Source organism: Euleptes europaea, chromosome 12, assembly GCF_029931775.1.
Source record: "Euleptes europaea isolate rEulEur1 chromosome 12, rEulEur1.hap1, whole genome shotgun sequence".
NCBI lineage: Eukaryota > Metazoa > Chordata > Lepidosauria > Squamata > Sphaerodactylidae > Euleptes > Euleptes europaea.
In genome coordinates this window covers 37416005-37442665 of record NC_079323.1, presented here as the reverse complement: position 1 = coordinate 37442665, position 26661 = coordinate 37416005, and the positions used below count along the sequence as shown (strand labels likewise).

Below are 26661 nucleotides of genomic sequence, written 5' to 3'. Positions count from 1 at the left end.
GTAATGTTAATACAGCAATATGCATGAAGAACTTTGAAAGATCTAAGCAGTACATACATGCTAAGAATTGTTATTATAGAATATTCTATCTTCTCCAGGTACCTGTTCAGGATTTCCACAGACTCACCTGATTTGGCTGTTAAGGAGAATTAGAACTGGTGTCATTCACATGTTAGCGGCACATCACTCTGAATCCCCAGACAACCTCTCCCAGTATTTATATGTAGTTGCTCAACAGCATGGCAAACAAGATGGAACAGGGAGCAGTACCCCAGCACCATGTTCTGGAATCGGCAAGTTGACCCACTCCCCACCCAGCCAGCTTACCCAGAAGGATAACATGGTCAAGTGATGCACGCGGTATGCGCATGTTTGCCCGCCGACCCTCAGGTAGTTGGCGGGCAGAGGGGTAAATTGATGGGGGCTTGCCCGCAACTAGCAGGCACCTGGCAACCCTAGTTGTAATAGCAGGAGATCTCCAGCCATCACCTGGAGGAGATCTCCAGCCATCACCCTACCTGCTCCCCACTTATGTAGTTGTCAGCTCTGGAATGGGTGCAGACGATTTTAACTCTTGGAAAAGTAACTTATTGGCTTCTCCTGCTAACCCCTATCAAGGACAGTGAACAGGCTACCCTTGGCAAATACTGCTTGGTGAGCGGTAGGAGACAGACTCTAGCACCACCTAAGTATCTTTATCAAACAGCTGACAGAGCCAAAGTAAATAAACATAAATAACTTTGGGGAATATGCTCCTTTTGGATTAAAATCCCACCCTGCTTTTCCAACTTTCCTATTAATACTTGCACGAGAAAAGGTTGAAGTGTCCCCTTCAGATGAAATCTTCCTGCCGTAACAGGGAGCCCTCATAGTTGGTTCAATGACTGTCAGCGATGACTATTAAAAGGTCCAGGAACTCTGTCAGCCTCACTTCCTGAAACTGAGTTGTGCCGCTAAAGGCATGACCTATTTAGAAGTTCTCAAGATACAATAATGATTGAATGTCAGCGAGACAGCATGAGTAATGACAGCTTTGAAATTTATCCCTACTTAGACAAGAATGGCAGGGGAAGGGGGGGAGCACTGGCATGTGGTACTTCAGTATAAGAGTGTGTTATATTCTGCCAAGCACTCTTGTCCACTTGAAAATGCATTAGAGATTAGGCATGCCCATCTACTCTGAAACCCATAAAGCACGTTAACATTATTTTCCTTTTATGCTATGAGAATTTCTTTTGATCTCTTCTTACGCAACTTGTTAGTGACTATCCAGATAGTATGCTTTTTTGAGACCAGGAATAATAGGGTATTTTCACACACCATGAAACCGATTTAATTACTTTCTTAAACATGGGGCAAGCTGTCACTCATGTACTGGATCGGTGGATGCGGCTGTTTTTTTTTTTTTTTAAGGGAAAATTCAGCCATCTGCTCACCACCTGGGCACCGTTTCAGTGCATTTCTCACAGCTTGAGAAGAGAACCCAGAGCACTCAGTGATGAGATGACCTGATTTTCCAGTGTGTGAAATGGCTAATTATTATGGCTGCTATTGCATGCTCTACATGGCGCACAGGTTCTGCATTGGAACCTCTGAGAGCGCCTGTTCGTTGTAGCTTCCTTGGGTAAGCTACCAAACCGCCAGATCGCCTGCTATGAAAACTTGCACTTCCTTGAAACTAGAAGTCATACAGCAGAAACTGCAGGGGGAGAAACAGAAGAAAGCTTTCGGTGTGCAGTTTATTGAATATCAGGATTGTTGCCGATGCATGTGCAAAGCAGCACATGCTGGGGCATGTGAGGAATTATTGGAGGGGGTAATTTGAGTTTGGAAATCCAGGTTCCCTAACGTCTGCCCTTCAGGTTTCTCCAACTCCTCAGGGACTAGAACAGGCTGATCAGCTTCTTTCAACATTCCTTCTTTTGATTCTTTTCAGTCTTTTGTCAGGATTTTTAAAAATTCAGTTCATTTATTTATAAAGTCATATTTTTGTGCATGTCTGAGAAACCCTGTGAGTACATAGAACCCTACAAGATGACTCTGTGGGCCTGTTGCACGGTGGGAGTTGTCCGCACCAGGGACAATTCATTTACTACCAGAAACAGTGTTATTTGGAAGAATTTTTTTTCTCATTTTTGAACATGTGCAAATCTAGGGGAAAGCACAAACAGCGCTTATGATTATATAGCAAAACAACAAAAAGCAGCATAATTTAAGAGCCTTTCTTGTAGTGAATTTTATACTACATAACAGCAAAAGAGATCAATATGTTTGAGTCATTATCACGTGGGATTTGAAACTGGACCAGCTGACTCACCTTTCCTAAATGGCATCAGTACAGACCTCCTCACTCAGTGGAGCAATCTGTCACTTTATAGCCTCCTCTTGTTTTGTTTTTCCCTTTAGAGTTTCTATAGGGTTGCCAACCTCCAAGTGGTGGCTGGAGAACTCCCACTTTTACAACTGATCTCCAGGCAACAGAGATAAGTTCCCCTGGAGAAAATGGCCACTTTGGCAATTGGACTCTATGGCATTGGAGTCCCTCCCCTCTCCAAACCCCGCCCTCCTCAGGCTCCTCCCGCAAAATTCCAGGTATTTCCCAATCCAGAGCTGGCAATGCTGAGTTTCTAAGAAAATGGCTGTAACTTTGCTGTGCTTCTCAGCTGTCTTTCCCCCACTTATTTCAGTGGAATGTATTATTTGAGAATATTTAGGATCAAATCCTGATCTCTTTTTAACCTCATAAAGTAAATACATCTATTTAAGTACCATACTGACCATTAAAGGGAGTATTTACTCCGCTGCATGATTATGACATCTTTTTATATACATTGATTAATATTTCTTTTTCTGTCTTGTGCATTAGCCATTGGGGCCATGTGGAATTGCAGCTGTGTGGCTATTGCTTCATGAGGCAAGTGATTTGTCGCCATACTCCTCCAAAACATAGGCCATTTATGCATGGGAGGTTTTGCCTTGAATTTGCCACTCTCTAGATGCACATTGAATTCTCAAAACTTTGCATGGGGGCTTATTCTTGAGTTTTGAGAATTCGAATGGGGGAAAATGTGCATCTAGAGAGCGGCAAATCCAAGGCAAAACATCCGGTGCATAAATGGCCATAGATGGTTTGCAGTTGCACAAATAATATTGCCTGACGGTGGCCACCCTTCATGGCAAACTGCTTGCCATGTAAAGCATTACAAATGTAAAACTGTGTTAGCTTTTTTATATGTACAAAGTAGCCCCTGTATGCTTACTAGACTAGAAGCAGTTGTGAACAAACATGCATGTGCACATAGTTTTTTTAAAATGGGGTATTATATGCAATACTGCAGCCTTCAGTCATTCATTTTAAAAAAACACCTTATTCTTTGGACAGCAGCAAGGTGTCATAAGTAGATTTTACAACATCCAGACAACCACTTGAAGATTATGGCATTACTTGTGACACTATCTTTGTGTCTAGAGAAGATAAATCTTATTGCATTCTTTTACAAGAGGCAATTGTATTAAAAATAGACTAGTCACAGGGATACCTTTTTGATGTTCCTTATTTGTTCTGTTTTAGCCTATTAGTTAGAGAAATATTGACCAGCAATGATCTCTTCAAGTAACCAGTATAGTTTGTCTTATTTCTACACTGAAAGGAATAAGGTCAAACAATAGGAGACAGCTGAATTGACTGAAATATTATCACACTGAAAACTGTGCTGTGGTAAGGAAGAGAAATTGGCCTTTCTTGACTGGTAACTAGAACTTCAAACAATATGTAGCCAACACATAGTCTCAATGTGAGAAAAACATACTTTTCTGTAAAATAGTTCTATAATTAAATTCTCTCCGCTTCTAGTTATTTAGTTCATGACACCAGATTTCTCAACTGTATTGTATTAAATATTGATATAACCTTTCTGTAGTGATATGAGCTCAAGAAACCTTGCTACCACATACTGAGTTTTGAAATGCTTAAGATTACAGGTCCCTCATTCGGGCAGTTTGCTCCCAGAGACTGATGGAGCCAGCAGGCTACCAGAACTCTCTTGTTACTGTGTATGGTAACACATGCACCCTAGACATGTGTTTGCATGAATATGGTTTGGGCCCTATCTGGAATATGACAACTCAAATAGGATGCCAAATAGGATGAAATTAGGAAGGAGGTTTAATAAGGGTAACCATGGAGATTTTGTTAAAGATTATTAACATCACCCTTGCAAGCAGGGTTACCAAACTCCAGGTGGGGTATGGAATTCTCCTGTAACTATAACTGATCTCCAGACAACATAAATCAGTTTTCCAGGAGGAAATGGCTCCTTTGGAGGGTGGAATCTATGGCATTATACCCCGCTGAGGTCCCCCCTCCCCAAATCTTGCCTTCCCCACGCTCCATCTCCACATTTCCAGGAATTTCCCAACCTGGAACTGGCAACCCTAACTCTATGTAGGGTTGCCAACTTCCAGGTACTAGCTGGAGGTCTCCTGCTGTTACAACTGATCTCCAGCCGATAGAGATCAGTTCACCTGGAGAAAATGGTCGCTTTGGCAATTGAACTCGGTGGCATTGAAGTCCCTCCCCTCCCCAAACCCCGCCCTCCTTAGGGTCTGCCCCCAAAGTCTCACGCTGGTGGTAAAGAGGGACCTGGCAACCCTAACTCTATGGCATCACATCCCTGCTGAGCTCCCTCCCTTCCAGGACCAAACTCTATTCTTCCCAGGCACAACCCCCAATGTTCCAGGAATTTCCCAAGCCAGAGTTGGCAAAACATACAAGTTAATTGGTTCAGGTCTCTCTGCCGCGTCCCAGCCACCTAACTAGAATATCTGGATCTCGCTGAGAGCGCTGATAAAAGGTGCACTATCAACACACTCATGTCTCTGGAATCACTTACTGCACAGATCATTCAAGCAACAGTATACTAGATATAATGTATAAACAATAGCTTTATACTTGGCTGGCTAAGAATAGCTAATTGCCTCTATGTGGAAGATATGTAGGAACAGAACAGCTGACCTTAACTTTTTTTTCTTTTTAAGAATTAGGCTTCAGCTTTTGCATGAGCAGATTCTTTGGTGCGCCATAAACACTTCTGCCTCTAGTTAACTGAACCTAACTTGCAGTATTCCTGTTCCAGTAGGAATTTCCTTTCAGACACGAACCCAAAACCATGTAAAGAACTGATATTGTCAGCTTAAATATGAAAGCTGCTACATTAGTGAGGATTTTGGATTAGGAGCTATTCAGGCCGGGAATGTCCCCTTACGCTGCTGTGTTGCCACACCACCTTTTTGGTGGCGCAGCCTCACTGTTTCTTATGGGGCAGTTCCCCCCATTTTCAGTCTTTCCACTGGGGAAAAAAACCCCTTTTTATGCTAGTTGCAGCTGCAAAACCTTCTTGGGGGTGCCGCAGCGCTGCCGTCCAAGGCCACTGCAGGGCTCAGGAATGAGCTGTAAGGGATCTAGAACCAGAGAAAGATGTTTTAAAACCCAGAACAGTCTCCTAGGTATATATCTCTTAGTAGGAACCATTAACACCAATCAGATGCACATCCAACAGTATGCTCCATGTTCTGACACAACCAGTTATGAACAACTGTGTGTCCATTGCAGAATTTACAAAATTGGCTTTAGAAGAAAAGGTCTCAATGTGGAGCATTTCTAAACCTTTCTCTCAAAAAGATGTTTATGACTGCTCCGTAGTCAAGTTTTTCTCTGGTAATTTCCCCAGTAGTACACGTGTACCAAACGTCTTCTGTCTCACTAGCATGAAAATACTTTAATCGTTTGGGGACTGAATCTTCCATTTTGAAGGAAATGTGTGAAAAGGGCCAATTTTTTATACTTTCTAAGCATGATGATATAATGGTTTTAGTGGTTGTTTTATGATTAAGTTGTACCTGCCTTGTGTATATAATTATAACACAAGAATGTTTTAAAAAATCATAAATGGGTCCAAAGTATACTCATTAACTTACACATTGCATGTGCATTGTTAAGAGAAATGTCTGCTTTGTCTTTTAATTTTGCCTCTTCAAAATTCCTTAAGTATCACCTGTCAATATTATTGCATAGCATAGAGAATATCTTTAAAGTTTTGAATTTTAACTGCCAATGAAAAAAATGATGTTAGCCATGTGGATGGGGAAATTAGCAGTATTAGCAGCAAAAATGACAGCCCTCCTATGGCAACCTAAAAGTTACATTATTTATTGTGGCATGATCTTTTTGTGGGCTGAAGTCTACAAAGAAGGGTTGCCAGATCTGAGTTTGGAAATACCTGGAGATTTTGGGGATGGAGACTGAGGAAGGCGGGGTTTGGGGAAGGGAGGGACTTCAATGGGGGTATAATGCCATAGAATCCACCTTCCAACGATAGCAGTCTTTCTACCTTTGGAAGAGGAGGGTAGCATGCTTGTTTCTGCATTTGAGATTCAGGCCTTGGAGGAGTTGCAGGAAATGGGAAAGACTGATGAAGAATTTAAAGAATTTGAAACGGCCGTATCTTCCTTGAAGCAATCCTCCTGGAAACAAATCCCTTTGGAACTGTACAACAACATTTACAAAATTGGTTACTTACCTGTATGATACTTATACAGTAAATGATGTACATACAGTGAGAGACATTGCACTCTTGTATAGTTATACTTTCCTTGTTTTCTGCCGCCCCTGAGATGGCATGTACTGTTGATGTATGATAATTTTGTCAAGATTGTGTATAATTGTCTGTGCGTATTTGTTTAGACACAGTAGCTTATAAATATATTTTGCACTTCTAGTATTTCTTCGCTCCTGTACTAAATTCCTTATCTGTTGATACTGGTACAGTGGTGTCTAATTTCTCCCTCACCATCTGGAGATTGGCAACTCTGGTACAAAGAGCAATGCCACAATGTATCTCTGTATTATATATGGCAGTTTATGAACTAACAGCCTCAAAAAAATCTTATCATTAACAGCCTTGGCTGAGATCTTGCAAACTGAGGGCCATGTCTTCCTTGATTTGAATCAATCCATCTCAAGCTGGGTCTTGCTCTTTCCTACTGCCTTCAACTTTTCCTACCATTATTGTCTGTTCCAGTTTCTGTTGTCTTTTCATAATGTGACCAAAGTACAATAACCTCAGTTTAGTCATTTTAGCTTCTAGGGAGGGTTCAGGCTTGATTTGATTTAGAACCCACTTACTTGTCTGTTATGTATGTATGGGTGTGGGTGATTGAATCAAGGGGACAATGATCCTTGTAATTACCGCAGGGGAAACCCTGGGCAGCTTGGTGTTCTCCAAGGCTCCTGAACTGTATGTTCCCACTGGCTACTGGGTATGAATTATCTTGATCTTATTCACCAGCAACACATCCTTCCCCTTAAAGATCTTTTCTAGTTCCTTCATAGCTGCCTTTCCCAGTGTCAATCTCCTTCTGATTTCTTGGTTGCAGTCTCCTTTTGGTTGATGATTGAGCCAAGGAATAGAAAATCTTTAAAAATTCCAGTTTCTTCATCATCAACCTTGATACATTTGCTAGTTTTTAAAGTGACTTGTGCGTTGGATATTGATTACTGCTTCACTGAGTTGTCTCTGTGTTCTAAATTCAGTACAAAAAAAGATTTGGAGGATGTTTTCATGTTGATTGCAGCACCATTTGACGGTTTCAGCCCCATCATCTATGTATCCACTGCATTTTTATCCTGCCCTGCCTTCAAAGAGTTTAGGGTGGCTTGTCTCTCCCTTTGTCCAGGGTCCTCCCCGGAAGGCACTGTGGCTTAGTGGTAAAGCATGGAAGTTGCATGCAGAAGGTCTTAGGATCAAACTGTAGCATCTACAGTTTCAAGGACTAGATAGTAGGTGATGTTAAAGATCTCCACCTGATGTCGTGGAAAGCCATTGCCAGGTGGAGTAGACAATACTGACCTCAATAGATCATTCATATTCAGTATAAGGAAGCTTCACGTGATCATTTTGTCCTCACAGCAAAGAGGGAATTTGAATCCGTATTTCTCATGTCCTTGTTAAACTTTCCAGCCATTACCTCTCACATAGAAAGAACACAAGACCTATGCTGACAAGAACTGAGTAGATAAGAACAACAGCACGTGGCTCAATCACAATAAATACAACTAGAAAAATGTATGGTACAAAAACATTTGTTCATGTTCATATAATGACCAAAGAAATAGTAAACATCAAACCAAACACACCAAAGCAATATTTCAAAAGGAATTCAAGTTCATTCCCAGTTCATAGGAGAGTCCAATGTAAAGTTCATAAACCAAAAAGAGTCAAACCTGACTTCCATGAAGAAAAGCTCCTATGAAACCCAACTTTCCCACGATGGCCGTGCTTCAGACCGACCGTCTCTCTGGGGAGAATGCAAGGAAGGTTCCAATAATAAATCAAAAGACGACACTTCTAGATAAGTGGTCGTTTCGCCTGATTGGCTTCTTCAGTTGTACTTAATATCCATAAATTCTTCAGTTATACTTAATGTCCATAAATCATATTTTCTCACGGGGCATGTAGCCTCTAAGGATACATTAAAAAATGCATTTGTTATGAAATTACACTTTTAGTAAATGTTTAATAAATGTACACATTTACATATAACAATCCTTCAAAAAAATATTTTCTTACCCCATAGTATTGTTGCCTTGATATGGTTCAAGACCCAAGGTTCCTTATTCCTACTGAAAGGTTATGCAACTGATACTAGCTAGAGGGAAATGTATTAGGAGATATAGATAGGAGTCAGCTGTGGCTAATAAACGTATCTTCCTTACTTAAAGGAAACTTACCAAATCAAATTCATGCAAATTCATTGTGATTGAGCCACGTGCTGTTGTTCTTATCTATTACCTCTCACTTGGCTGTCCTTCTAGAAACAGTGAGATCATCGTACAGTCAATTAAATTTGGTTAGGTGATGACATAGCTGAATGCAAATTAATCTGTTCATTTCCTTGATGTAGAGAATGTTTTAATTGCTACCCAAAATCTGGTCAAGAAATCATCTACAACTATTTGATTCAGAGCAGTGCATCAGTAACAGAGTGAGTGACCATGATACTGGGGTAGGGCTTACTTAGACGTGACTAAATTAAGGAAAACATCAATGTAGTAAAAGTAGGAATGATGTTTTAAATTTTGGTGCACTTTCAACTACTTTCCTTATTGCTCATAGAAGAGATCATTCAAACTGGGCACTGTGTCCTTGTGTAGGATCTCCCTAATCTCTAAAATTCTACCATGATCGAAAGGCGGGGCAATATGAGTTCAGGAAGATCCCATATATATGCAGAATAAGCTTGTGGAAAGAAGAATACTTCTGATGGACATATTTTGAGGACAACCAACCAGGGATGCTCAAACACCTGCTGATCCAGCTCACATTTTCTTTGCCAGTTGCAAACAAGTAGTTTTTTTTTTTTTCATGCATGCTCATTTTCACACAGCCTGATGGGAGACTCATTCCTCCCTCCCCCACCTGTTGTCAGTAAATGCTAAGCGGCAGGATTATTTTTAATATATTCCAACTGTTCAATAAATTTTGCAGCATTTCATGCATACACATTTTTACAAAGCCTGACAAGAGGCTTAGTTTCCCTCTCCCACACACCTATTGCCACTGTGTGCTGCTTGGCTGCTGATCTTTTAAATAATTAATGAGCAAGCCACTAACTCAGCCAGTGCTTATAAATAAACCCTTCATCTTTAAGAAGTTTTACATTTGATGTTTGTATAAGACTGTGTTATTGATGTTATTTTGTGCATATGTGTCTTTGCAATGCCTTATGGGACTTGTAGTCTCCTCACACACATAATTTAATTACCTGAACCAACTGTCACTGATGTTGTAGAAAATTGCTTTCACTTACTGAATAGATACAAAAGCAGCCAGAAGACAGAAGGAAATGAAAATACACCACCACAACTACTGTGCAGCCAATTAATTGCTTGACAGTCAAGGAGATCTGAGCCATAAAATTGCTTGACAGTCAAGGAGATCCGAGGCTCAGCTCATGAGTGATCAAGGCCGTTGAAATCGGGATGTTCCCCTCAAATATGCAGTACATGTAAAAAAATAACTGGCAAGTCTATGATTCTTGTGTCCTGTTTGTGAGTTTCCATAGCCATGCTGTCCTAGATGGACATTTGGTCGGAACCAGTAAGGCAGTTCATCTTCAGTCTTCTTTGCAGTCCTCCACTGGGGGATTGCACATGAGAAGGCCTGCCATGGAGAAGTTATTCATCTAAAATCCCACCAGGGGGTTCTGCATGTCAGAGCCCATTCTGAACCATTCTTGCCTAAACAGGCAAGTGCTTCAGCATGACTGTGCCCTCTTCCCCGATTTCTTTTGTTGCTGCTGACAGAGCATTTGTCTGAGCAAATGCTCCTTCTCTCTCTACTTCCAGAAGGTGTTTTTCTCTACAGACTTGCAGGAATTTGGTAGAAACAGGGAGAAGTCAGTGAGTTTATTCCTCTGCCTATCAGCTGCAACAGACTCACTCTTCCCTTAGGAAATTTCTCACCACCCCACTGTACGACAGCAGGCTCTTTGTTTTCCATCATGACTAAGAAGGGAATGTTCAAAAAAAGTACTTGATGTTGTGCAAAAATGACCCAGATGGACAAAAATGACCCAGAGGAGGTCTTTGTCTCCTTTGTCTGGATGAGGGCCATAACATATTGGCCTGCAAGGCCTGTCAACAGTTTACTTCTGAAGCAAGGAGTGACAACTCCTCAAAGTTGAAGCCTGCACTCTGGGAGATGGTCCTCCTATTGTCTGATGCCCCCTCAAAGTCCGTCTTGGGCCTGTAACGCCTTTTCAAGTTGTCCTTTTTGGCTTTGGTATGATTGGTTCCGTCTGTGCAGAGATTTGAGCCTCAAGGTTCAAATCTCCACTCGTGGCGTGAAAGCTTGCTGGGTGACCTTGGGCCAATCACGCACTCTCAGCCCTGACCCTGTCTAGTATTTGGATGGGAGACCTCCAAGGATACCAGGGTCATGATACGGAGGCAGGCAATGGCAAACCAAACCTCTCTTGCCTTGAAAACCCTATGGGGTCGCCATAAGTCAGCTGTGACTTGATGGGGAAAAAATAGTTCAATTTTTTTTATTATGTACAATAAAAAGAGTAAGGGGGGCATGCACAAGCCCGAAGTTCACTCCTGTTGCCACCACGTTGACTTCCTTTTCTGAAGAACAACATCTGATCAGGCTGTCAGAGTAAATCATAGTTTTGATTTCTAATGAAGCTATGTCTGGATATCTGGTGGTTGATTTAAAAATAAACTGGTAAGGCACTGCATTTCTTTTCAATATATGCACTTTGTAAATGTTATATTAATTAATGGATGGGGGGGGGAGGATTAAACCAAAACCAAGTAGCGAACCACTCCCCTAGGCATTCCATGCATGCTTCAGCACTGTTTTTCGTTCCAGGGTCCAACAGACAAATATAGAAACAAGGGAAACAATTGATGCCTTCTACATCCTTATCATCAATGACCTTGTCAGAAGGTGTATAAAAAGTCTCAAGCAAGCAGACTCCTGCTATTTGGTCCCTTACAGTCTGGGGTAGGTACTAATCTCTCTTTATTCTAAATATATTTATATATATATATATACACACATATATATTTGTACTCCAGAGTGCTTTAATGTTTTCTTAGTTATTGTGTTTTATGCGGCTGATGTAAAAGCTTTAGTTTGGATACCCATTAACACAGAACATTGGTTTAGTAGCTTTAAGTGCCATCAATCAGTGCATGCAACGGAGACGTATCTTTATGTTGAGCCCCTGTAGTCTAAATGTTCAACAAGCTGGAAGAACCACATTACTTTTGAAAGGACATTTGTAGACTTTTTATCCAGAAGGTGGGCTGATTGTCTTTTATATGCATGTCATGTTTTCTGTCATTCCAAAATATCTTAAAGGCCTTTTGAGATATGCAAAGGAAACATCCTGGTGGATCAGCCGAATAAAGATATATTTGAATTGAGCTGGAATCCTTCAGGAAGCCTATAGACCAAGCCAGTTCTCATTGATACCACAAATGAAAAAAAATGTGATTGTGGAGGACAGAAATCCTGAACTTTATATTTCTGATTTTAGTTTTCTTTACATATTTCACTTTGTATGCTTTTACAGTTGTTACAACTGCATGGGGCAACACAATACCCCATACAGTTGTAACAACTGTAAAAGCATACAAAGTGAAATATATAACACAATGCCCATACATTTAAACTTTCCCTCACTTTTGTACCCACCCCACTGACACCCCATGCAATACTTGCCTAGCGCAGGAGATACCTCTTAGTGACTGTTGTGTAAGAATAACATAATTCTATTATTATTTTCATTGTAACACATCATCCTAGAGCATCAGTGAACTTAACTAATACTTATGCAGCTCTTTGAAACCTTAAACAGAGAGGTCTTTATAGAAGAGCTTTTTTGTGACGTTTGAGTGAACTAAAGTCCAAGATGGAACATGCAGCTTCTGATGCATAAATCCTTGCTTTCTTGAGAAAGACATCCTGCAGAGTTTCTTATCTGGTAATAGGGGATAGCAAACGTGGGTCAATTGGTATTGATGCAGTCTTGAAGAGACTCTAAATTTAATGAGACCTCCACTACAGAGAGGTTGTGTGAGTTCCCTGCATTCTAGTTTTAATAAGGCCGTTTGAGCATGGAAGGGTGACAGCTTCCATCATGAAGGTATAAATTTACATTGCAATATGAACAAAGAATCTCCCTGCTCCATCAGAAGAGCATTTCTCTCTCCCGTTTAAGTGCTAAAGTGATGGGAGTTTTTAATCACCAAAACTTAGAATCCATTTTGAAAATGTTGTGAATGTAAAGGATCAAATGCCATCTCATAAATTAGTGGAATGAACTTTGGGGTGGAATTTTGGTCCAATTTTAGAATCGTCTGCAGTAGAATCCAAAGGAAGATTCTAGATCCAAAACAAAGATGAGTGCTATTTAAAATTTGAATTGTAACGATCAGTTAATGAGGACCATAGCCATTTGATTAACCCTGAGCTGTGTGTGTGCCTGCCATCAAGTTACAGCTGACTTATGGCAACCACGTAGGGTTTTCAAAGCAAGAGACATTGGGAGGTGGCTTTCCATTGCCTGCCTCCGTGTGGGTTGAGAGAGTTCTGAGGGAACTATGACTGGCCCAAGGTCACCCAGAAGGCTTCGTGTGGAGGAGCGGGGAATAGAATCCAGCTCTACAGATTAGAGTCCACTGCTCTTAACCACTACACCACGCTGGCTCTAACCCTGAGTTAGGACTTGTTAAAGATGCCTTTATTTTAGAGAGAAGGAATGATGTTTCAGCACTACTAAATTTTCAAAGGTGTTATCCCTATGCTAGTTTCTGCTGATCCACACAGATAATAGGCATGGGATCATAATAATCAGCCACTTCTGCATAACTGGATTCTGGTGTTCTGTAAAGGAGGAAAGTAGCTTCTTTTCACCAAGGGCTTTTCCCATTCACCTTCATGTGTACTATAGCACCAAGCCTGTAAAGGAAAACTGTGGTCTCCTAGGGTTTCCAGAGGCATAGCCATGTTAGTCTGTTGCAGAAAAATAAAATACAAGTCTAGTGGCACCTTAAATACCAACAATGTTTATTTCAGCTTTTGTGAATCAGAACTCACATCATCACTCCATGCATCTTAGAGCGAAAATGCATGGTCGCTTTAGCCTCCTTTATTCCCTGTTTCAGCCAGGATTGAATGCATGCGTTTTCGCTGAACGTGTGTTCGATCCTGGCGAAATCCTGGCTGAAACAGGGAATAAAGGAGGCTAAAGCGACCATGCGTTTTCGCCCTTAGAAGCTTATGCTGGAATAGTTTACTAGCCTGTAAGGTCCCACCAGGTTTCTGTTTTATTACAGTTAAAGAAAGCATTATTTACAAGTAAAGACCACTACCAGTTTTTAACTGTGGGCTGATGATAGTCAGAACTGGATCTTAGTACGGTAGAATACAGTAGATCTGTTAGTCTTTAAGGTGTAACAAGGCACTTTGTTTTTTGTTTGTTTGTTTGTTTGTTTGTTTTGCAGTATCTCAGCTTCTGCATACAGAGAAAATAACTTGAATTGTGTACCGGTCTAGTAATTGTAAGGAAGGATTTTCAGAAACACCCTTATTTTCTAAACATTCTTTTATGTCAGCATACCATTAAAAAGTACTAATCTAGTGTTAGAATAGTTAGAATTAACTAGAAATTAAATAGTTAGAAAACTAGAAATAAAAAAAAAACCACAAATCTGTTAGGGGTTTTATTTGGGCGGAGGACTCTAATCTGGAGAACTGGATTTGATTCCCCACTCCTCCACATGAGCGGCGGACTCTAATCTGGTGAACCGGGTTGGTTTCCCTACTCCTACACCCAAAGCCAGCTAGGTGACCTTGGTGTGAGGGTCTCTGTCTTTGTGTCTCTGCTTTCCATCACCTGCGGTGTTATCAGTGAACTCGTAAAAGCAGTTCACACCTTCTGGTCTCAGGCGCCAGGCCTGATGGCCCATGTATCTTCCCCCCCGCTGTTCTTCCTGCCAGTACTCCCTCAGGCCGGTGCGGCCTTGGAAGTGTGATAGCCGCACCAGACTTCCTGGGATCCGTCTGATGTTTTGTATTATGCCAAGCTTGTAACTTCCCATAACAATAAGTGTGAACCCCAGTGCCCCAGTGCCCTGGAGTCAATATATTCTGTAAGCCCGTATAGCCCCTCACTTGCAACTTTCTACCTGTGCCTGTCTCATCTCCTGAAGGCTTCAATAAATCTATTGTTTCTGTATCAACGTCTGAGCAACTGATTTGGAGAAGCAAACTCAGAGAGGGGGATCTCTCACATTAAGTTGCAAGTCCTTGCCTCTCGGACTGCAGCTGTACCGCTTTGGACAGAATGTCAGCCGACGAGGACACCACCCCTAACCCCGATGCCCCCAAGGAACCGGACGAGCCGGAGAAGCCGGACCCGAAGGAGGAGGGAGCCAAGCCAAAGAAACCGAAGGGTCGCGCCCCCGACCAAGATCGGGACGGACGTCCCCGGGGGCTTACTTATTGGCTGGACTCTCCCAAGGGCTGGTCGCTCTCGCGGACTGCGGCGAAGGATCGCCGGTTGGCCTTCCCCAGCACGGGACTCGAAGGGGACCCGGCCCGCAAAGAGGCCCTCATGGAGGAAGAACGAAAGCAGTGGCAGGAAGACCGCCGGGCTATGCAGGAGCAGATGGAGATCATGCAACGCGTAATGGGTGAGATGGCCACGACCCTAGATGCGCTGAAGTTGCAACCTCCAGCCGGTGCTCCCCCAGACGGGGCGCCGGTAGTTCCGCCCGCAACCCCTGCCCCCCCGGCCCGTCGGGACCTGAAAGTCACGTATGACGGGTCGGGAGACCAGTTGACCTTTTTTATGGTCCAAGTAGACATTTTTATGCGGGAACAAGGCCGAACCTTCGTTTCTGAGGAGTCCCGGGTGCAGTACGTGGCTTCCTTACTGCAAGGGGAGGCGGCTGCCTGGATGGTGTTGCAGTATGAACTCCGCTCGCCGGTGCTGCGAACCCTGGACGAGTTCATGGTAGCACTCCGAAACCGTTTTGAAGACCCGACTCTGGGTGAGCGGGCTAAAGCCTCCCTGATGCAACTGCGCCAAGGAACTAAGTCGGTGGCGCAGTATGCAAGTGAGTTCCAGTCACTGGCTAGCCGAATTCTGGACTGGAGTGAAGCTACCTTGGTACAATGTTTCAGGGAGGGTCTCAACCCAGACCTCCAACATTGGGCCTTCATGCAAGGGAACCCCCCGGATGTGGAAGGTTGGGTTCGCCATGCTGCTGACATCGAGAATCGCAAACAACTCCTGAACTTGTCCAAGCAACGGCTTGGGCGAGACCCCAGGCCCCGAGGTGACCGTGGCCGGGAACTCCGGCAAGGGGGTGGCGGGGGTCTCTCGGCCGCGGAACGCCGCAAGCGGTTCGAGGCCGGCGTCTGCCTGATCTGCGGGGGAAAGGGTCACTTTGCATCGCAATGCCCCTCTCGCTCAGGCCGTCCGACCCCCCCCCGCCAAACCCAGGCCGAGCCGACGAAACCGGCCGCCGACAGCCAGCCTCGCCGCAGAAGTGGACCACTGAGCCGGCGCTCCGGCGCACCCTCCGCTCTCCACGCGCGCCCCCAGGATGGGGCATCCGACTCTACGGTCCCATCGGGGTCCCGGATTACAAATACCGTCTTTTATTCGGACGGCTCCCCGGAAGCCACCACCCCGTCCCCCTCTTCCAGCGAGGAGGAAGAGTGGGAACAGCCGGCAAAAAACGCCGTCGGTCTGCTGTAGAGGGGGCTCCGCAGCAGACCGTCCCTATCGTTGTGCAAGGAGCTCCACCGATGGTAAGCGCCCAAGAGGACAATGTATTTGTGCGTGTTCATCTGTCCCTACCCAAAGGGGGTCCCCCGTTAGAGGTCCCCGCGTTGGTCGACTCGGGGTGTGCCCGCACCATGATAAATGAGGAAACTGCCAAGAAGTTGGGTGTCCGGCGCAAGCGGCTTCCGGGACCCCTCCGTTTTTCCCAAATGGACGGGAGTGACTTTAAACGGGGCCCTGTGACCCACAGAACTGCAGCCGTGATTATGTCCGTGGGGGAACATTGGGAACGGTTGTATTTCACCATCGCCCCTATTGTAACCCCTGTGGTGTTAGGGATGAACTGGTTAAGGGGACACAATCCCTCCATTGATTGGGTTAAACGGGTGCTTTCCTTCCCCGAAAACCCCTGTGGGTTGCATGACAAGGAACGGGTACTCAGAACTCCAGCCGCCGCACTGGTAGGGTCCCCCGCCCCAGTCTCTCCTCAATTACCCTCTGAGTACTCGCAGTTTACTGATGTTTTCGATGTTAGAGAGTGCGACGAACTGCCTCCCCACAGAGAAACGGACTGTGCCATCGAGATTGTAGGGGAAGGCAAACTGTCTAAGGGAAAGGTTTACCCCATGAGCCCTAGTGAAAAGACTGTATTGCGAGACTATCTGGATGTCAATCTGGCGAGGGGTTTCATACGCCCCTCCAAGGCTCCTTATTCAGCCCCAGCTTTCTTTGTAAAGAAAAAGACGGGAGATTTAAGACTGTGTATTGACTTTCGCAGACTGAACGCAGTCACCCAGTCTAATGCTTACCCCCTCCCTCTTATTCCTGACCTTCTAGCACAATTAAAGGAGGGCCGAATCTTCACCAAACTGGACTTGGTAGAAGCCTACCACCGCATTCGCATCAAAGAAGGAGACGAACCCAAAACGGCCTTTTCCAGTTGTTTTGGGATGTTTGAGTACCTGGTCATGCCGTTCGGACTTTCGGGGGCTCCGAGTGTCTTTATGCAATTAATTAATGAAGTTTTGCATGATTTACTGTTTCGGGGGGTGGTGGTATTTCTCGATGACATTCTTATTTACTCTGAGACCATGGAAGAACATGTGCGCCTAGTGCGAGAAGTGCTCCAGCGGCTGCGGGAGCACAAACTGTATGCTAAGGTGTCCAAGTGTGAATTCCACCAACCTTCTATTACATTTCTGGGGTATGTGATTTCCCACCAAGGGTTGGAAATGGACCCCGCCAAGGTCCAGGCGGTGCGGGACTGGGAAACCCCCACTACCCGCCGCCAACTTCAACAGTTTTTGGGGTTTGCCAACTTTTACCGGAATTTCATTCCCAACTTTGCCCAAGTTGCGCTTCCCCTCACTGCCCTGTTGCGTACTAAGGACAGGGGGGCTAGCGCCGCACTCCCCTCAGCCCGTCTGCAATGGTCTCCCCAGTGCCAGCAAGCTTTTGAACGTTTAAAGCTACTTTTTTCATCCGAACCCGTTTTGGCTCACCCGGATTGCACCAAGCCCTTCGTGGTGCAGGTGGATGCCTCGGATGTAGCCATGGGCGGGGCCCTATTGCAGAGGGATGAGGGGGGACGGTTGAGGCCATGCGCCTACTTCTCCAAGAAGTTTTCCCAGTCCGAAATCAACTGGGCCATTTGGGAGAAGGAGGCAGCAGCGGTCAAACATGCCCTTACCATATGGAGACACTTCTTGGAGGGGGCCGAGCTGCCGTTCGAAGTGTGCACAGATCACAAGAATCTTGAGGCTCTCAAGGGAGCTAGAAAACTCAATGCCAAACAAATTCGGTGGGCCCAATTTTTTGCAAAATTCCGGTTCACCCTCAAACATGTCCCTGGCAAAGAAAATGCCCTAGCTGATGCTTTGTCACGACTTCCCCAGTATCGCAACGATTTCGATCGCCCCGTCGACTCCCTGTTCACTCCCGAACAGCGAGGGGAAGTCCCTGGCTTGGCCGTCACCACCCGATCCCAAGCCCGCCAACCGGAGACCCCCCCTACGCTCAAAGGTATCCCGGAAGCATTCCAACAGCGACTCCGGGACGCCTCCTTACAGGAGGAGGAGCACCATCTCCTCCCCACTGGCTTGGAACGAACCAACACTTGGTGGGTGCAAGGGGGGAAACTATATGTCCCATCTTCCCTTCGCAAAGAAGTATTGGGACTTGTACATGGGGCCAGGCTAGCGGGTCATTTTGGTTTCATAAAAACGCTTCACCTGGTTCGAAGGCAATTCTGGTGGCCCGGTATGAGATCTGATGTAGAGTTGTATGTGCGCAGCTGCCCCACCTGCGCCACAGCCAAGAAACGGATGGGAAAACCCCCGGGGCTTCTCAAACCGCTTGAGAACCCCTCCCGTCCCTGGGAAGTCATCGCCATGGATTTTATCACCGACCTACCTCCAAGTCGGGGGAAAACGGTTCTCTGGGTTATCACAGACCTCTTTTCCAAACAGGTTCATTTCGTTCCATGTGCAGGTCTTCCTTCAGCCCAGGGCTTAGCTAAACTGTTCATCACGCACGTCCTCAGGCTACACTCGATCCCGAGGAAGGTCCTCTCCGACCGGGGGGTCCAGTTTGTTGCCAAATTCTGGCGGGCTTTCCTAAAGTTAATGGGAGTGGAGGAACAGGGCCTTTCTTCCGCCTATCACCCCCAAACGGATGGTCAAACGGAACGAGTAAATGCGGTAGTAGAATGTTATTTGCGTTGCTATGTAAATTTCCACCAGGACGACTGGGTCGACCTGCTGCCATTTGCCGAATATGCGTACAACAATGCGCCTCATTCCTCTACCGGCTTTAGTCCCTTCCAAGTTATATACGGGACGGATTTTGGCCCTTTCGGTTCTGCCCCCGTCTCGCCAGAACTCCAGTCTACCCCTGATCTTCAGGAGTGGATTCAAGTGGTTAAATCCACCTGGCCATGGTTGCTCAAAAATCTGGAAAGGGCAAAAAGCAAGTACAAGGAACAAGCAGACAAACACCGGTCTCCGGGGTGGGAACTCAAGGTGGGGGAGCAAGTCTATCTGTCCACCAAAAACCTCCGCTCTCTTCGCCCCTGCAAAAAACTGAGCGACCGTTATGTAGGACCTTTCCCCATTACCAGAGTAATCAACGAGGTTACCGTGGAACTGAGTCTCCCTAAGACTCTCAAGGGAGTTCATCCAGTCTTCCATATAAGCCTCCTCAAACCTTATGTAGCAGCTCCCCAGTTCCACCCCCCTCCCGCTCATGAGATTCCTACCGTAGTAGGAGGGGATACCCATTTGGAAATATCCAAGGTTTTAGATTCCAAATGGAAGAAAGGGAAACTGTTTTACTTTGTTCGCTGGAAAAACCTTGGCTCCGCTCATGACGAATGGGTGGCCGCACCCCACATGGCAGCTCCTCGCTTGGTCCGAGAATTCCACCTCGCTTATCCCGATAAGCCTCGTCCTCTCGGAGGGGGGCCTTAAGGGGGGCAGAATGTGAGGGTCTCTGTCTTTGTGTCTCTGCTTTCCATCACCTGCGGTGTTATCAGTGAACTCGTAAAAGCAGTTCACACCTTCTGGTCTCAGGCGCCAGGCCTGATGGCCCATGTATCTTCCCCCCCGCTGTTCTTCCTGCCAGTACTCCCTCAGGCCGGTGCGGCCTTGGAAGTGTGATAGCCGCACCAGACTTCCTGGGATCCGTCTGATGTTTTGTATTATGCCAAGCTTGTAACTTCCCATAACAATAAGTGTGAACCCCAGTGCCCCAGTGCCCTGGAGTCAATATATTCTGTAAGCCCGTATAGCCCCTCACTTGCAACTTTCTACCTGTGCCTGTCTCATCTCCTGAAGGCTTCAATAAATCTATTGTTTCTGTATCAACGTCTGAGCAACTGATTTGGAGAAGCAAACTCAGAGAGGGGGATCTCTCACACTTGGGCTAGTCACACACTCTCAGCCCCATCTACCTCACAGGGTGTCTGTTGTGGGGAGGGGAAGGGAAGGTGGTTGATTCTCCCTTAAGTGGTAGAGAAAGTCGGCATATACAAACCAACTCTTCTTCTTCTTCTTTGGCATAAATGGGGGGAAATCTATCATACACGTCATTAAATATTTCCTTTAGGCAGAAAAGGGACAGAAGACCAGCAAAGATGTCAGGGAGAAAATATCAGAAAAATTAAGAAAATATAATTTGGTCGATTTCACCCTTAAATGGTCATGTCACTTTCCCGTTCAATATAGTTGAGGGTAAAATTGTCTCACCTCCACTACAGCACACAACTGTTTACAAAAAAATAAAATTACAAATCCAGGAGGAATAAAACACCACAGGGCAAATGACCTTGTCAAGGTTAAGGGATATGAAGAATACAGAATTGCAGAAGGCTGGAAACAAAGTTTTAGATTTTTTCCCCTCGTGTTGCTGGGTTAATTTGACCCCATTTTTGTTAAGGTTTGTAGCTGAGGAAAATTAAATTGCAATATAATGACACTGATAATTTTATCCTGGAAAAGGCAAGCATCTTACATGTGTGTAAAATGTCTAGTCTGGTTCTTTGGTGAACCAGCTCTATTATTATTTTTTAAATCGAAAGGGTTGAGCTCAGGTTCTTCACCAAGTATGCACTTGTTACTGAATAATGAAAACAGCTGATGTCCACTCCTTTGGGAAGGAACCATTGCCATTTTTTGCGTGGCCTATATTGTCAGCTTTTGTGTGAAGTACTCTACCTTTCTCCAAAGTGTTCTTGGAGTTCTGAATTTTTGTTATTAAAAGTAATGGGCCTGCCTCAATGTTCCACGTGTGCAGAGGAGGCTGCTTTCAGCCAATTCGTGTCTCCAGCAGCCTGCATCTGACATCCTAATCTAACTACCCATTTCCCCACTTGAATTATTCCCCATCCCTCAGAAGCATCATCGGGGGGGGGGGCGGGATTTGGGACTGTAACAGGAGTAGTGGAGGTAGGTATGGGTATCCGAATACCCACTGCAACTTGCGTCCTATTCTCCAAGTCACAAACAAGAAACTGATTTTTCGATCAGTTTGACTGTTTGTCAATTGGTGTGTGGTTGTTCAGCAGGCTGCTACATTTGTATTACTTCCTAACAGTGCCCTACAGCACAACTGGTTTTTCCTTCAGTCATGGCCAACATTTTCTGTGCCTTGCCACCAGAAAGCTTTTGGAGGTTTTTTAAAAATTGGCAATTGCTATTGTGGTGTTGCAGTCTAACGTACTACCAAAATATTGTCATGGTTACTGACATCCCATCTTTCGTTTTTTTTTTTGAAGTAAGCCTTGAGCTCCTTTTGTTGTGGAGGTACAAGGGGAAAGGTGTCAGTAGCTCATTTCCCCTTATAACTCCACAATGAAAACGTAGACTTCAGTGATTCTGATAATACTTTCCATGTCAATAGCATTTACTGATTAAAAAACAACAACCTCCAGAAGCCTTCCTGTGGAACATCAGGTGAAAAATGCAGAGAAAACACCATGAAATTTGTGGCATCCTTAGTGGTAGCTTGCAGTCATGCTTCCTCAGACAGAAGGATTTTAGGTGGCATCCAACCCACTGTTTTTTTTACAATTCATGCACTATATAGTGACGACATTAGTGGACCTCTTGCAGGTTACCTTGCTCACCATGGAGGTTAGCCTTCATGTCAGAGAAAGCAGGTATCTTGAAATGGATTGTGGTGTAATGGTTAGAATGAATGGACTTTGAGGAGACCTAGACTGAAATCCCTGTTCCTTCTCTGGTTGATCTTGAATCAGTCCCTAAGCAAGGTCACACAGTTGTTGTAAATAACACTGGTGAGGGGAACACCGTGTATGTTGAACCTGAGAACTCTGGAAACACTGTGGAATAAAAATGTTGCAGATCATCATCATCACTGTCATCTTGTAATGGCAATAAAGATGGCAATGCATACCATAGCCAATGTCCTTCTGACATCAGTAGCGATTTGTTCTGTAAACAAACTGTGGTTGCATGAGACATGACTCAGCCATAAACCTGAAAGACTTTGCAAGGGCTCAACCCCAGCATGTGTTTCACTACGTCTGGGTTTAATGTTAAAACATACGGAGAAAGAATAGATTCCCTTCACCATCCGGTAACTATGTGGCATCCCAACACACCATGATTTCCAGAACAAAGAACATTATTTTCAGAGAAACGTAAACCTCAGCATCTCTTTTTCTAAGATTGTAATGAAACTGCAATACAATCCAACATCACTTGGAGTCTCAATTTGTGAATTGGTTAATGAGAGCCGAGGCAATCCTAGAACCTGTTCTGAGTGCCAGGTTATAGCTGTGCGTCTCCAAGCATATGTGGAATTCATTTTCTTCATCACTGAGTAACAACAGCTTAAAGCTGCATGGCACATTGCGTGCTTCCTTAATGGCCTGTTACAGCTAGAATGGAAGAGCATATATTTGGAGGGGTGGGGGGAAATGAAATGAAATGTGAATGGATGAATGTGGGGAAAAACTTCTTGGAAGACTTGAAGGCTGGCATTAGTTGTTACTAATCTTTCTTAATAAATGACTTTAGTTGCAGCAGAATGTGGGCAAATGGGTTGAAAGGGTACTTTTTTTTTACTTTGCACCACATTGAAAATTATTGTGTAGAGCATAGAGGTACATGCTTCTGCAGCCCTAGTAGTGCAGCGATAGATGAAGGTCTATCTAAGCAGGTCTTCTAATGTTATTCAAATGGGGCTTACTCCTAGGGAAAGTGTTCTTAGGATTGCACTGTACTCCTAGTAGCCCCCCACCCCCCCGCCCATATAGAGGATACCTGTGCAACTTTATCAGGAGTTTTGTTTGTCTGCTGAGCTGCAGCTCCAGTTCTAACAGGCAGTATGATGCGGCTTCTCTGGGGTGGGTGCAGAGTTGATGTGCAACTCCACCTGGAAACATACAACACATATTTAAATTGTGGAATTCCCTGCCCTAGGATGTGGTGATGGCTGCTAGCTTGGAAGGCTTTAAGAGGGGAGTGGACATGTTCATGGAAGCTAGGGATATCCATGGCTACTACGGTAGTAAAAACAAATGCTAGTCATGATGCCTACCTATTCTCTCCAGTATCGGAGGAGCATGCCTGTTTTATTAGGTGCTGTGGAACACAGGCAGGAGGATGCTGCAGTTGTCTTGTTTGTGGGCTTCATAGAGGCCCCTGGCTGGTCACTATGTATACAGATGGCTGCACTTAATGGGCTTTGGTCTGATCCAGCATGGCCTTTCTTATGTTCTTATCTTCTGATTCTATCTGGAAGTGCCTTGTCTCTTTCTCAGTCTTGAACAGTCGTATGTTTCACATTTTTTTTCTGGCCTAGGTTGCTATATATCTCTTTTAGTTTTGGAGCACACTCCTCAACTTCCTTGCCAAGATGATGGACATGTCGGACTTCGGGGAAGCTGCGCCTTTCCTCCGAAAAAGTGAGAAGGAGATTATGTTGTCGCAGACTGTGGCCTTTGATGGTAAGGCACTATCTTCTGTTTTGTGTTGTATAGACCAGTTAACTTGAATGACTTGCTAGATCAGATAATAGTTGAATAGCGTGTGATGAGACATTTTATTCATCTGGAAACATTATATTCCATGTTTATTTGCTTTGAAAAGCCCTCAAAGCAGTTTATAAAAGTTAAACATCATGCTAGCCAATAGATGAAAAATACTTTTAGAAAGAATACAATCGGCTAACACAGATGAATAAACAAAGAGTGTTAAAAGATCACTTCAAAAGCTTGGAGATGTTAGAATGTCTTGATTCGATATCTAAATGAAGATAGCTGGTATCTTATGAATATCTCTGGGAACAGGAGGAGAGTTCCAAAAATGGGATGTTGCCATAGAAAAAGCCCTGTGGCTAATTGTCACTCACCTTGGAACCCCAATGCACCCTCTTTGGTAGTATTCTATTGTAATGAACATTGGTTTGGATTTTACCAGCTTTTCAGCTGGGACAAGAGGGTTATTGTGAAACCCTTTTCCACTCACACAGAGTGCCTACCACCCTCTACACCTCTCTCTCTCAGCTTCAGAGTAAAAGTAGGTCAGGATGCCATAAGTAGGGCTGTCGATTTGGTTCCATCCGAACTGAAAAACAGCCAAATTTGCCCCAATTCGGCGGTTTCTAGTTCAAATAGAACCAAAGTCAAAAAAGGCGGGAAAACGACGAGCCGAACTCAGCGAGTTCAGGCAGACGCTGGATAAATTCGTACAACTTCGGCACCCCCGAATCAGCATTCCCCTGCGGCCAATAGGTGGCCAAGCTGGGTCTTCTTCTGGCCAATCAGTTGCGGATGAGTGCGTGAGCCTGGCCGCTGCGTGGCCCAGGGAGAGAAAGAGAGAGTGTCTGTGTGTGTGTGAGAGAGAGAGATCCCCATGGAGGGAGTACGTGTGCGTGGTCCCGGGTTGCAGCGCAGCCCGGGGGGAGAGAGTGTGTGTCTGTGTTTGTGTGTGAGAGAGATCCCCATGTGGGGATGTTCATGGTCCCAGGTTGCTGTGCGGCCCGGGGAGGGGGAGAGAGAGGCCGTTTATGCACGGGAGGTTTTGCCTTGGATTTGCCGCTCTCTAGATGCATATTTTCCCCATCCAAATTCTCAAAACTCAACAATAAGCTCCCATGCAGAGTTTTGAGAATCTGGACGGGGGAAATGTGCATCTAGAGAGTGGCAAATCCAAGGCAAAACCTCCTGTGCATAAATGGCCAGAGAGTCTGTGTGTGTGAGTCTGTATTCCTTTCATTGCTGCTGCTCCTGTGCTGCTCCTGTGCTGATTGTGAGAGATCCTGAGCTGAGGTGACCTGCTGCTGCTTGCTGGAATCAGATTGGATTACTCCTCCTGACCCCTGCTTCCGCTGGAAGAGAAGACATCCTTTTCTCTATAACTTTTTTCCTGTGTGTGTGTATGGGGGGGGGAGATTCTGTGTGGGGGGGAAGCCAAAGGGGGGATGTTCTGCTGGGGGTGGGTTGATTGCCTCTGCGCTAGTGTTTTTTTGCTATTTTCACTGGTTGCCACCTTCGCCTGGAGGTCAGTGTGGGTCGGTGAGTCTCTCTCTCTGGCTGCCCCGTTGTTCTCCTTTGTTTGGAATTTGCGTCTTCTTGTCATGGGGGGGGGCTGTTCTGCTTGGAGGGGTTGATTGTCTCTGTGGGCCGTGTCCGTAGAATCCGAGCTTTTGCCTTCTTTTGCGCGATGGGGGGAGGGAATGGCGTGTAGCGGGCGTGCATGTGTGTATGCGCCAGTGGTATTGTGTGCCATACAATGCAGCATCCTGCTTATTCCCCCCTCCCCAGACCCCCGCGGGTGTCCCTGCTCAGGATTTCTCCTTTCCCCTGACAGTGACAGCTCAGCCACGTTGACTCCTCCCTCAACTCCCCCCCACCCCGGTCTTCGTTGTTTTTGGGTGCCCCCGGGGCTGAGGAAGCAGTGACAGGAGGAAGCGAAATGTAGAGAAAAGGGTGGGCAGTCCTAATCCTCCGGCCTGCTTACTCGGAAATAAAGCTGCGGTGGGGCTTTGCTCCCAAGGTAAAGCAGAGCAAATTGTAAACAACGCCGCCTTTTATCAGTCCACAACAATGGGAGGATTTGCCTTGGATTTTCTGCTCTCTAGATGCACATTTCCCCCATCCAAATTTCAAAATCTCAACAATAAGCCCCACTGTAGGGCTGTGAAAAAAAATTCGGTAAAATTCTGATTTGGCAAAATTCAGCCCGTTTTTATTCGGGAAATGCCAAAGTCCGAACTCCCCCGCTTCAGGTCCGTGCAATTTGGTATAGATCTGGAGTTTGGGGGGAAATTTGGCCGAATAAAGCCATTAAAAACACAATCACACCTTTCTGCGGCTCCGGGGAGGCATTTTGGGGGGTAGAGGTCCCAAACTTTCAGCGTAGCTTGAGGGGACCCTTCTTGCAAGAACCCCCAAGTTTTGTGAAGATTGGGTCAGGGGGGGCTGAGATATGGGGCTGTTTGTTTGGGCTGGGAGCTTTGGGCATGGGAGGCAAGCTCTGCTAATTGCAAACCCCCATTGTCAGAGATGCACATTAAGGGTGGGGGGGACCCCTTCCCGGCCCCATATTTTGCCCCCCCCAATCCAACCTTTACAAAACTTGGGGGTTCTTGCATGAAGGGTCCTCTGAAACTATGCTGAAAGTTTGGGGGCTCTACCCCAAAAAATGCGCCCCCTGCAGCCACGGAATGGCTCGAATGTGCACACGCACCCCCCCCCCAAGGGGGATCTCAATCTCACACAAACAGATACTCTCTCTTTCTTTCCCTGGGCCGCGCAGCAGCTGGGCT

At 45.2% G+C, this 26661-nt stretch overlaps 1 protein-coding gene across 1 annotated transcript in view; it reads left to right on the top strand.

Moving 5' to 3' along the window:
• The first annotated feature begins 23716 nt into the window (after positions 1-23716).
• MYH15 (myosin heavy chain 15) overlaps positions 23717-26661 on the top strand; it is a 307159-nt gene continuing 304214 nt past the window's right edge. Inside the window, exon 1 of the mRNA XM_056858547.1 lies at positions 23717-23839. Within this exon, the coding sequence (XP_056714525.1) occupies positions 23749-23839 (91 nt within the window). The 5' untranslated portion in view covers positions 23717-23748. The remainder of the gene's footprint in view (positions 23840-26661) is intronic.